Consider the following 15,397-nt stretch of genomic DNA (forward strand, 5'->3'; position numbering starts at 1 on the left):
AGACTTCCACTTCGAGATTCATATCTCCTAAACGGTTTATGATATTAAGAAACGGTTTGCGCCATCAGACGCCTCATTTATCGCTCTAAATCTTTGTTTCTAAACCATATCCTCGTATCTCCCATATTAAGGGGGTAAATTGAGTTCAAATATTGGATAGGGTGAAATTTGGGTGCATTTTTAACATTTTACATTACAATTTGCCTACTTATGTATAAGCTAGAATCATGAAATTTGGTACACATATGTCCCTTAATGGTGCCAATGTGCACACCTAGCGCGATCATCCTATCATTCTTATAAGTGTGTCAAACATTGAAATTTACTTGTAAAAATCACCAAATTTACGAACAATCCAGAAATACGGCCAAATTTAACGTATAAGGGAGAGTGATACGACAAAATGTCACAGGACCAAAGTTGTAGATCACTCCGAATTGAAGGGACATTGTGCCATCCGTTTTGTGATACGACTTACCGTTTAGCCAAAAAATAGCTCAAAAGGAATGTCTGCACAGTCATTAAAATTGCCTCCATATTTCGATATCTTTGGGGGTAAAAAGTGAAAAATTTGAACATCTTGGAATTTTCCCGTCGGTTAGGGACCAAAAGCTATATATTCACCAAATTTCAATTGTCTACCTCGTCTGGCAGGTTGTGCCGCCATCTTGATTTGGGGGGATAGGGGATAAAAATGAGGAAATTCCCGAAAATTTTTAAGCCCACGAAACCTATAGGTTATCGTTTTGGATATACTATACGACTGTGTTCTTATGCTGAGCCCAAAATTTGAGCCCCCCCAGCGTGCCCCCTTCAGGGAATTTTGAGAATTTCGGATTTTTCTAGGGATCTTGGGGTCATCAGTTTCCCTCGTACCAAGTTTCAAATTTCTGAGATTTCTGGAAGTACCTCATTAATTCACGTCTTTTTTCATTTTTAAATATTTATATATACATCGCTCCAGCCCGACTTGCTTTTATATATATAGATGACGGATAAGCATGAGCACGTTGAAAAGTGCAGACTTCCACTTCGAGATTCATATCTCCTAAACGGTTTATGATATTAAGAAACGGTTTGCGCCATCAGACGCCTCATTTATCGCTCTAAATCTTTCTTTTTAAACCATATCCTCGTATCTCCCATATTAAGGGGGTAAATTGAGTTCAAATATTGGATATGGTGAAATTTGGGTGCATTTTTAACATTTTACATTACAATTTGCCTACTTATGTATAAGCTAGAATCATGAAATTTCGTACACATATGTCTCTTAATGGTGCCAATGTGCACACCTAGCGCGATCATCCTATCATTCTTATAAGTGTGTCAAACATTGAAATTTACTTGTAAAAATCACCAAATTTACGAACAATCCAGAAATACGGCCAAATTTAACGTATAAGGGAGAGAGATACGACAAAATGTCACAGGACCAAAGTTGTAGATCACTCCGAATTGAAGGGACATTGTGCCATCCGTTTTGTGATACGACTTACCGTTTAGCCAAAAAATAGCTCAAAAGGAATGTCTGCACAATCACATATTTCGATATCTTTGGGGGTAAAAAGTGAAAAATTTGAACATCTTGGAATTTTCCCGTCGGTTAGGGACCAAAAGCTATATATTCACCAAATTTCAATTGTCTACCTCGTCTGGCAGGTTGTGCCGCCATCTTGATTTGGGGGGATAGGGGATAAAAATGAGGAAATTCCCGAAAATTTTTAAGCCCACGAAACCTATAGGTTATCGTTTTGGATATACTATACGACTGTGTTCTTATGCTGAGCCCAAAATTTGAGCCCCCCCAGCGTGCCCCCTTCAGGGAATTTTGAGAATTTCGGATTTTTCTAGGGATCTTGGGGTCATCAGTTTCCCTCGTACCAAGTTTCAAATTTCTGAGATTTCTGGAAGTACCTCATTAATTCACGTCTTTTTTCATTTTTAAATATTTATATATACATCGCTCCAGCCCGACTTGCTTTTATATATATAGATGACGGATAAGCATGAGCACGTTGAAAAGTGCAGACTTCCACTTCGAGATTCATATCTCCTAAACGGTTTATGATATTAAGAAACGGTTTGCGCCATCAGACGCCTCATTTATCGCTCTAAATCTTTCTTTTTAAACCATATCCTCGTATCTCCCATATTAAGGGGGTAAATTGAGTTCAAATATTGGATATGGTGAAATTTGGGTGCATTTTTAACATTTTACATTACAATTTGCCTACTTATGTATAAGCTAGAATCATGAAATTTCGTACACATATGTCTCTTAATGGTGCCAATGTGCACACCTAGCGCGATCATCCTATCATTCTTATAAGTGTGTCAAACATTGAAATTTACTTGTAAAAATCACCAAATTTACGAACAATCCAGAAATACGGCCAAATTTAACGTATAAGGGAGAGAGATACGACAAAATGTCACAGGACCAAAGTTGTAGATCACTCCGAATTGAAGGGACATTGTGCCATCCGTTTTGTGATACGACTTACCGTTTAGCCAAAAAATAGCTCAAAAGGAATGTCTGCACAATCACATATTTCGATATCTTTGGGGGTAAAAAGTGAAAAATTTGAACATCTTGGAATTTTCCCGTCGGTTAGGGACCAAAAGCTATATATTCACCAAATTTCAATTGTCTACCTCGTCTGGCAGGTTGTGCCGCCATCTTGATTTGGGGGGATAGGGGATAAAAATGAGGAAATTCCCGAAAATTTTTAAGCCCACGAAACCTATAGGTTATCGTTTTGGATATACTATACGACTGTGTTCTTATGCTGAGCCCAAAATTTGAGCCCCCCCAGCGTGCCCCCTTCAGGGAATTTTGAGAATTTCGGATTTTTCTAGGGATCTTGGGGTCATCAGTTTCCCTCGTACCAAGTTTCAAATTTCTGAGATTTCTGGAAGTGCCTCATTAATTCACGTCTTTTTTCATTTTTAAATATTTATATATACATCGCTCCAGCCCGACTTGCTTTTATATATATAGATGACGGATAAGCATGAGCACGTTGAAAAGTGCAGACTTCCACTTCGAGATTCATATCTCCTAAACGGTTTATGATATTAAGAAACGGTTTGCGCCATCAGACGCCTCATTTATCGCTCTAAATCTTTCTTTTTAAACCATATCCTCGTATCTCCCATATTAAGGGGGTAAATTGAGTTCAAATATTGGATAGGGTGAAATTTGGGTGCATTTTTAACATTTTACATTACAATTTGCCTACTTATGTATAAGCTAGAATCATGAAATTTCGTACACATATGTCTCTTAATGGTGCCAATGTGCACACCTAGCGCGATCATCCTATCATTCTTATAAGTGTGTCAAACATTGAAATTTACTTGTAAAAATCACCAAATTTACGAACAATCCAGAAATACGGCCAAATTTAACGTATAAGGGAGAGAGATACGACAAAATGTCACAGGACCAAAGTTGTAGATCACTCCGAATTGAAGGGACATTGTGCCATCCGTTTTGTGATACGACTTACCGTTTAGCCAAAAAATAGCTCAAAAGGAATGTCTGCACAGTCATTAAAATTGCCTCCATATTTCGATATCTTTGGGGGTAAAAAGTGAAAAATTTGAACATCTTGGAATTTTCCCGTCGGTTAGGGACCAAAAGCTATATATTCACCAAATTTCAATTGTCTACCTCGTCTGGCAGGTTGTGCCGCCATCTTGATTTGGGGGGATAGGGGATAAAAATGAGGAAATTCCCGAAAATTTTTAAGCCCACGAAACCTATAGGTTATCGTTTTGGATATACTATACGACTGTGTTCTTATGCTGAGCCCAAAATTTGAGCCCCCCCAGCGTGCCCCCTTCAGGGAATTTTGAGAATTTCGGATTTTTCTAGGGATCTTGGGGTCATCAGTTTCCCTCGTACCAAGTTTCAAATTTCTGAGATTTCTGGAAGTGCCTCATTAATTCACGTCTTTTTTCATTTTTAAATATTTATATATACATCGCTCCAGCCCGACTTGCTTTTATATATATAGATTTCCCTGCCGTAACTATTTATGTATATATTTCACCTTTTTTGTTTGTGCGATTTCAACATTTGTGACTAAGCCATTCCCTGAGTTAATCACGAATTGTGGAATGAAGACACCGGTCACATAATCACCCCACTCTATGCTAGTTACATTCACTAGCTCCTTTTTTTGTTGGGAGCATTGTTAACCCTAAAACCAGCAGGCGTCAATGAATCGATGGTTTGCCCATTTCTGTAGTGGCAGAGTTGATTCTTCGACGCATTTTTATTTCTTCACTTAGTAGTACTATTCCGCTAACAGATGGTGTGATGTCTTGTCGTGTGATTCTTATTTTCATTATAGAAACAATCTCATTGTATGTTTCCTTGGAAACCAATGAGCGACTCGCTGCAATACGAACCAAAACATTGTGTAATGGTGCTGTACTTGTTATCGCTACCGGTCTTATTTTGAGGCTGTAATTATACATATTGGCGAGCTAAAAGTGCAAATTTTGTTGTTATTTCCGTCTACAATATTTTTCATTTTAGTTAGCTTGTACTATATGTAGCATAGCTGCTGTAATAACATTTATTATAACAATATCTTGTGTAGGTTATAGACCGGCCGACACATGTGGGGAAAATATTTTTTTCTTACCAATCAAATATTATTTCATAGACTTGAAACTTTCACACGTTTTATGTATATATATGTGCATCATTTTGTATATTATATTGGATTTTGTGTTTTCATGTTTCATCCCGTATTTTACGTTGTTAGAATTTTGATATACCGGGCGAGTTGGCCGTGCGTGTAGAGGCGCGCGGCTGTGAGCTTGCATCCGGGAGATAGTAGGTTCGAATCCCACTATCGGCAGCCCTGAAGATGGTTTTCCGTGGTTTCCCATTTTCACACCAGGCAAATGCTGGGGCTGTACCTTAATTAAGGCCACGGCCGCTTCCTTCCAACTCCTAGGCCTTTCCTATCCCATCGTCGCCATAAGACCTATCTGTGTCGGTGCGACGTAAAGCCCCTAGCAAAAAAAAAAAGAATTTTGATATTGTTAGAATTTTGATATTGCTCATGAAATAATAATTCCACCGTTTTCAAGTCTCAATTTCTTTTTCTTATCAAGTCTCACATAAAAGTTAACATTACCATCTGAATCTTTGGCTTATTAACTTTCCAACGATATGTAACAGTGCCATGGAACATCGTGTACAATAGGATGAAAATAAGAATCCTCTTGGTAGGTAAATATCACACAAAATGTCTGCCGGTACAGAATTTAACTTTGCCGGTTTTAGAGTTAAAGGGCAGTCTGAATTTGTCCATGTTGAAAATTAGATGGGGAGTAATTTCCGATAGATTAATATTTTTTTCTTGCCACGTTGCGGATGGTATGGACTTACAAGCGGAAGGCGGTAGGCGAATAATGGATGGAGGAAGATACTGACCAAACTATTTCAAATGCTTTACGAGATGATGTGAGCCTCAAAAGTGCAGCTAGACTCTTAAAACACTTAAGGATCATATTCTATTGTGTCAATGACCGGGAACATTAGGGTAAATAGTAGTAGACAAACCACCTCGTCTTCCCACAGTATTTAGTTTGCAGAAGTAAAAGAATCTTTCCTACAGGCTAAAATGCTTTGCAGAAAGAGGGAATAGTAATATCAAACTGCATCTTTTTAATAAGGCTGTAGGTTACATTAACTTTAAAACTGTGTTTTATTTTGTGCACCGGTGTCTTTTAGGATACTCTGTCCCTCAGGGTAGCTTCAATACTTGGATCAACTTCAATTGAGGAAGAGTTCCCTCCTTTTCAATACTTTATTTAGCTTATATTTATTTAGGACTAACACATTATATTAGTTTAGGACATATTTCGCCTCATATATGAGACATCTTCAGCTAACAAATTATCTGGAAATTAATATAGCAAAAACATGTAAATAACACTTTTAAAAATCATTTTAAAACTTCTTTTCTAACTGGTTATCGTTTAATTTTCTGGGAAGAAACCTTTCTGTTGTATTGTAGAATGTTGAAAATATCATGAGTACTAACCTCCCCACTGGTCCTATAAGTTCTTGTTGTTGGGTAGCTGGCAGATGCTAGACTACTTGTGTGGAACAGCTGACCTGTTGAAAGCGGCAGGGGTAGTGTTGTGGTAGGAGCTTGGAACTTGTAGGAAGTTTCTACAGTATGTCATTTAGTGACTTTTCTAGTTCCTTTTTCATCTAGGAGTATGGTTATTGTTAGAGCCCTGCACGGATGCGGATGTCCACGAAGTTAGTGTCTTGGCGGATACAAATTGTATGGCAGTGCGGATAGTTTTGCTGATAAAAATGAAACATCTACAACCGGTTTTTCAGTCAGTGACTGAGTCAGGGATGTAATGAATGAAGCCCCCATCTAGCGGCGAGGATAGGAAATGTGCCGGCTGCCAAAACCTGTCGCACTCCTCTTCGGCAATGATTAATGACTGACAAAAGAAATGATGGTGGAGAGTGTTGCTGGAAAGAAAGATGACGGGGAAAACCGGAGTACCCAGAGAAAACCTGTCAAGCCTCCACTTTGTCCAGCACAAATCTCACATGTAGCGACCGGGATTTGAATCACAGAACCCAGCGGTGAGAGTCCGACGCGCTGCCGCCTGAGCCACGGAGGGGCTAATTTTGCTGATAATTATTGATTTTCACTCAGGTATACTCTCACTTTTGCTTTTGGTTAGGTGATGCTTGACAGGTATGGGATAATGGTGATATGTAAAGAACCCTAAGACCATAAAGCCGTAAATCTGACCTAAGCCTAACTGGCTCCTGCACGCAGTTAATGGAAGGAAGGAACAAAGATCAATACGTCGGTAGTTGTCGCAAGAGAAACTCCCTCATAACCCTGTGACTAAGGTTTCTGGTGCCAGGTGTCAGGCCTATTGTGTTATGTTAACAGATCTATCCATTTCATTACCTGGGTGTAATATACTGTACTTAAATATTTGCACTATCCGCGGATAACCATTCTGGGAAGCGGGTGGGAATGAAGGAAGTGCAGGTGTGCATATAATTTTGTATATCCACGCAAGGCTCTAGTTATGGTTTATGTTTGTTTTAAAAACTATTCAATATTTGGTGGAATCTTGTAAATGTATAAACATCACCTGCATGTAGTAGCCAGGGAAAAATTAGCCACTGCAGATGTTTGCCTTAAGTTGCATGCACAATATTTATATATATTTTGTTTGTTTATTTAATTTATTTATGAAGGCAGCGATATCTTTATTGAGTAGTCGAGGAAATATAAAACTACACGTGTCCAATATTTAAGATGCTCAATTTAATTTATTTCCAGGTTTAGGATGAGCCCTTGTGCTGACTGTTTGCCTGCAGAGGTGCTAGTGAAGATATTCTCCTACCTGCCCTGCGAGGACTTGGTGGACTCAGTTCAGTTTGTCTGCACTTGGTGGCAGCAGGTGTCCTGGGTGAAGCAACTATGGAAGTTCGTTGTGTACCAGCCAGATGGCGGGTACAAGAATGTTATACAAATGTTGAAACTATCTCCCCAGTTGCGAATTTTGAATCTGATATTTGCAACAGTCGACAATGATCTCATTCACTTTATTACTGATTCATGCCCTAACCTTGAACATCTTCACATAACGTGGGACTCCATCTACAATAACTCTGATGTGGCAATCACTCGTCCTGTGAGCCAGATCAAGATGCTACGTCTGTCTTGGTGTAAGGGTCCCAGTCTGGATTTTCCATACCTTGATAGTGCTTTTCCAAATTTGGAAAGTCTAAGTATTGCTCAGCTGAGATTTAATAACAAGGCTTTTGAGCATTATTTACAGAAAAAGCAGAATACTCTTCACACATTGAGCATTCCTTGTTGTACGGCTGATGACCTTTCTGTGCTTCCCTGTTTATCTGCATGTACAAACTTGAGAAATTTATGTCTGTACAAGGTGTGTAATAAAGTCTGGTCTTGGAAAGGCGCTGGATATTTTCCAAATATTTCACGTCTGACACTTTACTGTGGTGATATGAGTAATGTGAATGATAGTTCACCATTATTCGGCTCCTTCCCTAATATCACTGAACTGGTGCTGGAATTTTGTGAACCAAGTAAAAAATTTTTCTCTATAATTTCCCGTAATTGTCCTCAACTTCAGAAGCTGATGTTAACTCTTGGGAACGGACTATTTGCAGAGGAAGGGTTACTGATAAGGGATACCCTACGTGCTCTTCATTTGGAAAGACTTGCACATTTATATATAGACGGTAATGAATTTCTTACTGATGAAGGTATCAAACACATCCTCTGGCTGATGCCTGGGCTGATATACCTCGACTTGTACCACTGTAAGTTGTTGACTACAGGATGCCTTAAATTCATTTGTGGAATGAATAAGTTGGAAGTGTTAAAGTTTGATCTGAGCAACAAACCACTCCTTGAACTTAAAGCTTGTGATGTGAAGAATAAAAATCTTCAACTTATGGTCTACAACTGTCCAGATGATTCATGTTTGGATACTTTGAGACAGCAACATTTAAGGGTATGTGTGACGAACTATAGCATTTGCCGGTTATTTTTTGATGATACAAGATCTTCCTGGTTCATACATTGTTGTTTTTGGTGCAGCTAATTACTAATTCTGCAGCTCTGCACACAATGGGCCGGTTGCAGAAACGATGCCTAGTTTTAAGCCTTGGACAATGTCTAAGCTAAGCAGGATTTTTCGTTCTTTATCATTAACAATATTCAGCCGGTGTTTTGTTAGACTTCATTTAAAAGTTTCAGTATTGGGTTGAAAATGGAAATAGAAATCTTTTCCATGCCACCCTTTGCTTGTCTTAACCAGTTAATTTCGTTGGTATGCGCAACAACGTTAAGTCAGCTGTAGTCTTCCTTCACATTACTCAAATATTGTTAAGGATGAGCATGACTTGCCCGCAAATAAGAATATCGCTTTCGGAGGAAATTAAATCTCATAATATTATTGACGCTAAAGCTACATGCCACCATATGAGGAATTTTAGCTTTGATTATTGTGTTACGGTGAGTGGAATCTAAATAGCTTTGGCGAAGGGAAGGTGAAACTATACCACTGTCTAACCTAATGAATTGTGCTGTCCATACAGATGCAGCTTGCGTTCTGAAGATCGTCGCAGAAGAATCCACGTACACACAACCTACGTTTTAATGTTGCTGTTATATATGCTTAGCAATAAGTATAACCGAATCCCTTCCGGTTGATGTATGTGACAGCCCTCTGATGATCGAGACAAGTTATTCCGATGTGGATGTTGTCGAAGTGACCAAAAAATCCAGGGAAATTATCCCAAATATAAAACTTATCAGTTGCTAAGAATTATTGTCAAGTTGACAGTTACTGGATTGTCCCTTGTGTCAGTCTCAAGAACAGGTCCCTAATATTATCTCTTGAAAAGCAAAATCATATTTTAAACTGTACCTCTTCATACACTTCTAGTTAATCGCAGCAGACAACTCGCAGAGTGGCTGTCGGACTAACCTTTCTTCCCCAAATCGTCTCAACATGATAATACAAATATTATATGTTTCATGGTACATAACCTCTAATTGTGATTCTCTCCTAAAATTTGAGTTTAAACAGGGTTATTGGCAGTGATTAAACATGACCAGTTGAACATCGGTTTTAGACAGTCTCTAAGTGCTAAATAACATCTCTGCAATGCGGCGGCCATGCTTAGACATTGTTTAACCGTAAACACCGTTTCTTCAATCGGCCCAATGAGCCATGAGATTTATCCATTAGTAATTTGATCACTTCAGTATTTGTAATATTTAACAACCTTTTTTCTTTTCGTCTCAGTTTATAACTGTTAGGTTGTACAGTCTCCCAAAACTAAATTTGAAAAAAAAAATTAATTCAAATAGAATCACATGTTTTGTTCTTAAAGAACTTCATCAGATTGTATCAAATCACACTCAGAAATGTTTGGAAATGTATAAACATTTTTTGTGTATGTTTAAATCCTTTACTTAGGTTGTTTATTTTTTCAGATATAATTCCTCTTTTTCAGATAAATTATAAATTTATTTAATAAGTCTTAACATCCACAAGTTGCCATAAATAGGCCTACCTTAGGTTTTTATTCCAGAAATTATATAACATTGCTTTGTACAAAATTGTTTAATTTAAAACATGAACACTCAAATTATATAGGTAAGTTAATAATATAATAGCTTATTTTCTTGTCTTTGAAGTTACACTATAAAACATTCACTGAGAATTACGAACTTCTGTGGCTGTGAATACCTCGTACTGATACGCAGTAATGGCAGTGTTCAGTGCTGTTAGTATATACAGTAAAACCTTGTTAAGAAGTTTCTGCAGGGGACAACAAATAAGAACTTGTCAAGCAAGAAAACGTACTACTTATTATACAAATAAAAAGTACATAACAGGATTTGGAAAAACTGGATATGATTTCTTCCTACATGAGGGAACAGTACAACAGATACAGTGACAACTATATCTACAATTTCTAAGGATTAGAGGAAAGATTTAAGAGGTGTGAAAAACACAAGAGATCATATATGAAAAACACCGGACAACAAATATTAAAGTGTGTGCACGGGGGCCAATAAAAATATCAAACTATTATTGCAGATCACACTCTTTCTAAAAGAAATGTTACTCATCATCATCATCATCAATGTTCCACTCCAGTCGCCTGGGTGTGGTTAACAAGCCTCCTTCCACTTTTCCTGCTCCATTACTTCTGCCACATTCAATCCAGCTTCTCTAAAGTCCTTCCAAATCTGATCCATCCACCTTTGTCTCGGTCTTCCAACTGGTCTCTTTACCTTAACTTCTCTTTCCAATCCCCTTCTTGCTATCCATTCTTTTTACATGTCCGAACCATCTCAGTCTTGCTTTCTGTATCTTCTGTACTTGTTTTGAACGTAACTCACTCACTTGATTAAATAACATTTATTACACTTATGACACTTATATAACACATAAATACATAATATTGGATATTGATGGGCAGATGCCCTCGATAATAGTCAATCACATGTTCCCGTCTCCTCTCGCACGAGGCACCCAAGCATAACAGTCTCTCATCCCCTTCCGTCCACACCACTTCCGGCTGAGGGCCTTCAAATAAATACACACTGAAGGGTGCTGCTATCTGTCCTAAAGTGGTAGCGAGTAACTAGGTGGTCTAGCCATAGCTAGGCCGGAACAGTACTATTGGTTCTATATTCAGCTCTTCTCTGATTTTAATATTTTGAATTCTATCTCTTCTTGCCTTGTTCTTAAAACTTTCATTTCTACTGCTTGGATCTTACTATCTTGTCTCTTATTAGTTACCAGCGTTTCTAGTCCGTATGTTACAGTTGGTATGAAATACTGTTTATATAATGTTAATTTTGTTCCCTTTGGTACTTTGTCATCCCATAGAAGCTCTCTGGCTTGATAAAACATTATACCTTTACTTAGTCTTATTAATTTCAGGGTTGATTTCATTACTTATATGAATAATGCTACCCAGATATGTAAACTGTTCTACATTCTCTAACCGTTCTCCATCTATTTTCACTTGGCTTCTCTTTTCCACAGTGCATGACAACAGTTTTCGTTTTACTAATTACTTCCTTTTCTCCCTTTCCTCAAATCACCACATTATCTGCAAATACCAAAGCATTCACTTCATCACTACTGATACTCTGTTTTACACGTTACTACAAGCCTTTATTTCGGAGCAGTGGGTTATTAAAACATTGTTTTCTGGTCACACTCTTAGACATTGAATTGGAGGTTACACTCGATCGTGTGCGACCGAAAAGAATGATATTGGCCGCCATGTTTAATAAGCTTCGATCAACTCGAGTGATCGAGTCGAAACTTGAGGGTGCATTTTCAATATTCGCAACCTCTGCACACACGGATGCAAGTCCTCCTTCTGACAGATTTTAATTTTGTCTTCATTAGTAAGGAATTTCGACTTTTTTAGTATCCACAACTGGACTATCACAAGACAAATGTGCATCACGCTAGACAATTTCCACCGGGGGAGTTGGCCGTGCGGATCAGGGCCACGCCGCTGTGAGCTTGCATCCAGGCGATAGTGTTTTCGAACCCCACTGTCGGCAGCCTTGAAAGTTGTTTTCTGTGGTTTCCCATTTTCACACCAGGCAAATGTGTGGTTGTACCTTAACTAAGGCCGCTTCCCTCCCATTCCTAGGCCTTTCCTATCCCATTGTTGCCAGAAGACTGTGTCAGTAATACCTAAAGCAAATTGTAAAAAACAAAACAAAAAAACAATATCCAGATATAGGCTACCATATTATACGACAAACTATTCACTACTCTTCACTGTACCATTCAACACAAAATTAATTTCTGACTTCTTAATGGAATGCAAAATACAAGCACACATGGGCTCACTGTATTATTCAGCAATCTCACTGCTAACCGGCATGCAAAACTGAACATTCCTGAAACTAATGGCTTGCTCACTTAAGCTGCAACTTATCCTGTGTTCAGGAATTTAAGGCATTTTTCCATATTCACGCAACTGTGGCAGCTGCTCTTACCCAAGTAGGAAATCACGTTTCTTTCACAAGGGATGACAAATAACATTTTCAGGGCTAGGAAAACTGTCATCGTACTAAGCTGTACCAAATAGCGAAAATTTGTAATGCAATAAGCGAGGAATTTTTCTATAAAGTTAATACAATGAGAATTGGGACTTCAAATTTACAAAATGCTAAGCGGGAAAATGTGTTAATGAGGAACGCACTAACAAGGTTTCACTGTATATTACATCCTTCAAAATTTCAATTTCTCAAACTATACTTTTTTTATTTATAGCCATTCCAGGTCAGTGGCTTTCAGTTTAGTTATATCCTTCCACCACAACAGTGAGTCAAATTCTCCAGTAATTACAAAGTGTAACCTTTTCAGCAAAATTGTGACAGATAATCGGGGATTGACTCTGTTATGACTCTTTGAGACTTGGTGTGTCATGTTGAAACCGTAGTTTCACTCGGGTAACATCCTCAGATATAAGGCTGAATATTGTATTATTAATATTTTGTAGTAATATTTATAATAAATATGCTTGTGGAAACAACAGGCGTACTGCATTTTTCGTAATATAAGGAGCAGTCAAATGAAAACCGAACACCTGCTGTAACACACATTCTGCGTGAAGCGTGGCAACACAGCTGTCACGTATCGATACTGGCATCGCTCTGGTAGGAGAAGCGCATAGTGACAAAGCACAGGTGCACACAGTTGTTGGGTTATGTGTTTGTTGGTGCACGGACTGGTTTAGTGTGTTCGTCTAGCTGTAGAAATGTAGGCAAGCGAAGAAGAGCAGAGAAATGTTCGTTATCTGGTGGCCAAGGGTGCTGGAGTACATGAAATTCGTCGCATTTCTGCTGTGTACGGCGAAGACTGACGAGTGTGGATTAGTGGCATAGGAGATTCCGAGAATGGCGCACATCCCTGCAAGACGATGCGCTCCCAGGACAGGCCCATCGAGCCATTACTCCTGATGTGATAGGGCGGATGATGGCCTTATCCGGGAACACCTACGAATAACGGAGGAAAAATTTGTGTTCAAGTATGCATTGGCCATGGTTCCGAGGATGCCATTATTAAAGACCACTTGCATTTCTGTAAAATTTGCGCGCATTGGGTTCCGCATCAACTGCCGGAGGGACAAAAGTTTGAAAGATTGACAGAATGGCGTCATGAGAGATCTGCAGCAGTACAACGAGGAAGCGTATGGCTTTCTGTCCCGTATTGTCACAGGGGACGAAATGCGGTGCCACCCTATCGAGACTGAAAGCAATCAGCATAGCCAACAATGGAAACATTGCAGTTCTTCCCTCGCCTAAGAAATACAGAGCTGTTTACACAACTTCCGGTAAACTCATCATGACCTCCTTCTTTGACTGCATACGCCTTCTTGTTGTCGACTTCGACGAGCGTGTAACCACTGTCAGTGCGCAGCGCAATTTCTGGCGATCTGAAGAAAGACATTCGTAGACATCGGCTTCATTGGGACGAGGAAATGCAAGAGTAGGTACAGTTGTGGATCCGTTAACAACCTGCCTCTTTCTACAAAACTGGAAGAGATCATTTCGTCTTCCCAAGGGATAAATGTATTAATGCTATTGGTAATTACTTTTGAATAAAACTATTGCATGGTCATGTTGTAGCGGCTGTTCGGTTTTCGTTTGACTGCCCCCATTATTTGCCATGTTTGTTTTTATTTTATTTTTTCAATTTTTTAATACTGTTTTCTTGTTATTTATTTACAAAATCTGTTTTTTATAATGGTGGTGTGTAAAAGTCACCTGTAAATGGAAATGTTTGTTGGTGGTATAGGCACTGTAAAATTCAGAAGAAGTAGAAGGTAAGTCACTTAAAAGAAGCAAGGTGCAATCTTCTGAACAGCAGCATAGCAATTGAATTTTGATACATTTCAATACAGAACATTATGAAATTTTATATTTCTATTAAGTATCAATACATGTTTTGTTTGTAAGTTCGTGTTCCCTAAGTACACCTATACCATGTATCTGGGATTAAATTGAAATAATAAATAAGGTAATTCAACCTATTCAATACAAATAAATACAAAATGTAGTGTTACATTCCTATTTAATTATAAGTGGAAGCGGTACCGGTTTCGACCCCAATCCGGGTCATCAGCCGAATAAAATGCAAAAAGCAATGCATAGGTAAGAAAGAAATGAAAGATCAAGTCTCCACAAAAACAGTTGAAAAGGCAATGTAAAACTGGGATAGGTACTGTAAAATTCAGAAGAAGTAGAAGGTAAGTCACTTTAAAGAAGCAAGACGCAATCTTCTGAACAGCAGCCATAGCAATTTAATTGCGATACATTTCAATACGGAACATTATGAAATTTTTATCTTTAAATGTATCTGGGATATTTTCATTAATCCTCGTGTTTATCTATGCAGACAGCAACGACCCCGAATATTCCAGATTAATTACGATTTCCTGTATATTGTACGTAGAGCAGGATGCCTTACCTACTGTCAACCAATGTGATCACTGCATTGAAACTTCTTTTATTGACAAATCGTGAATCCTTCCTCCTCATTCTCTCAAAACTCCTCAAACACTTTCTTGGGGTTGGGTGGAAAGACTGTATTGAGACTTTATGGAAAGATTTATGCCCATGGATACTGTAGGTCACTGCTCTGGACAAATGATAGCTACTGAGTAAAGACATACGTACGCTTTTGTGCATAAGCTGTTTTCTGTCTGAACACCTTGGACAAACCCCCGGGTGAGTTTTTGGTGTTTAGGATTTTTTCTAGAGATCTATAGATTTTTACACTGTCCAGTTCC

At 38.4% G+C, this 15,397-nt stretch overlaps 1 protein-coding gene across 3 annotated transcripts in view; it reads left to right on the forward strand.

Annotated features, from left to right (window-relative positions):
• The window catches only part of LOC137503057 (F-box/LRR-repeat protein 2-like), a 42,378-nt gene extending 27,744 nt beyond the window's left edge, over positions 1 to 14,634 (forward strand). For all 3 annotated transcript variants that reach the window (XM_068230476.1, XM_068230475.1, XM_068230474.1), the window contains exon 2: positions 7,359 to 14,634. In XM_068230476.1, the coding sequence (XP_068086577.1) occupies positions 7,366 to 8,655 (1,290 nt within the window). In that variant the 5' untranslated portion in view covers positions 7,359 to 7,365 and the 3' untranslated portion in view covers positions 8,656 to 14,634. The remainder of the gene's footprint in view (positions 1 to 7,358) is intronic.
• Positions 14,635 to 15,397: the final 763 nt, after the last annotated feature.

The sequence above is a fragment of the Anabrus simplex genome, chromosome X, assembly GCF_040414725.1.
Source record: "Anabrus simplex isolate iqAnaSimp1 chromosome X, ASM4041472v1, whole genome shotgun sequence".
In the NCBI taxonomy this organism is placed as follows: domain Eukaryota; kingdom Metazoa; phylum Arthropoda; class Insecta; order Orthoptera; family Tettigoniidae; genus Anabrus; species Anabrus simplex.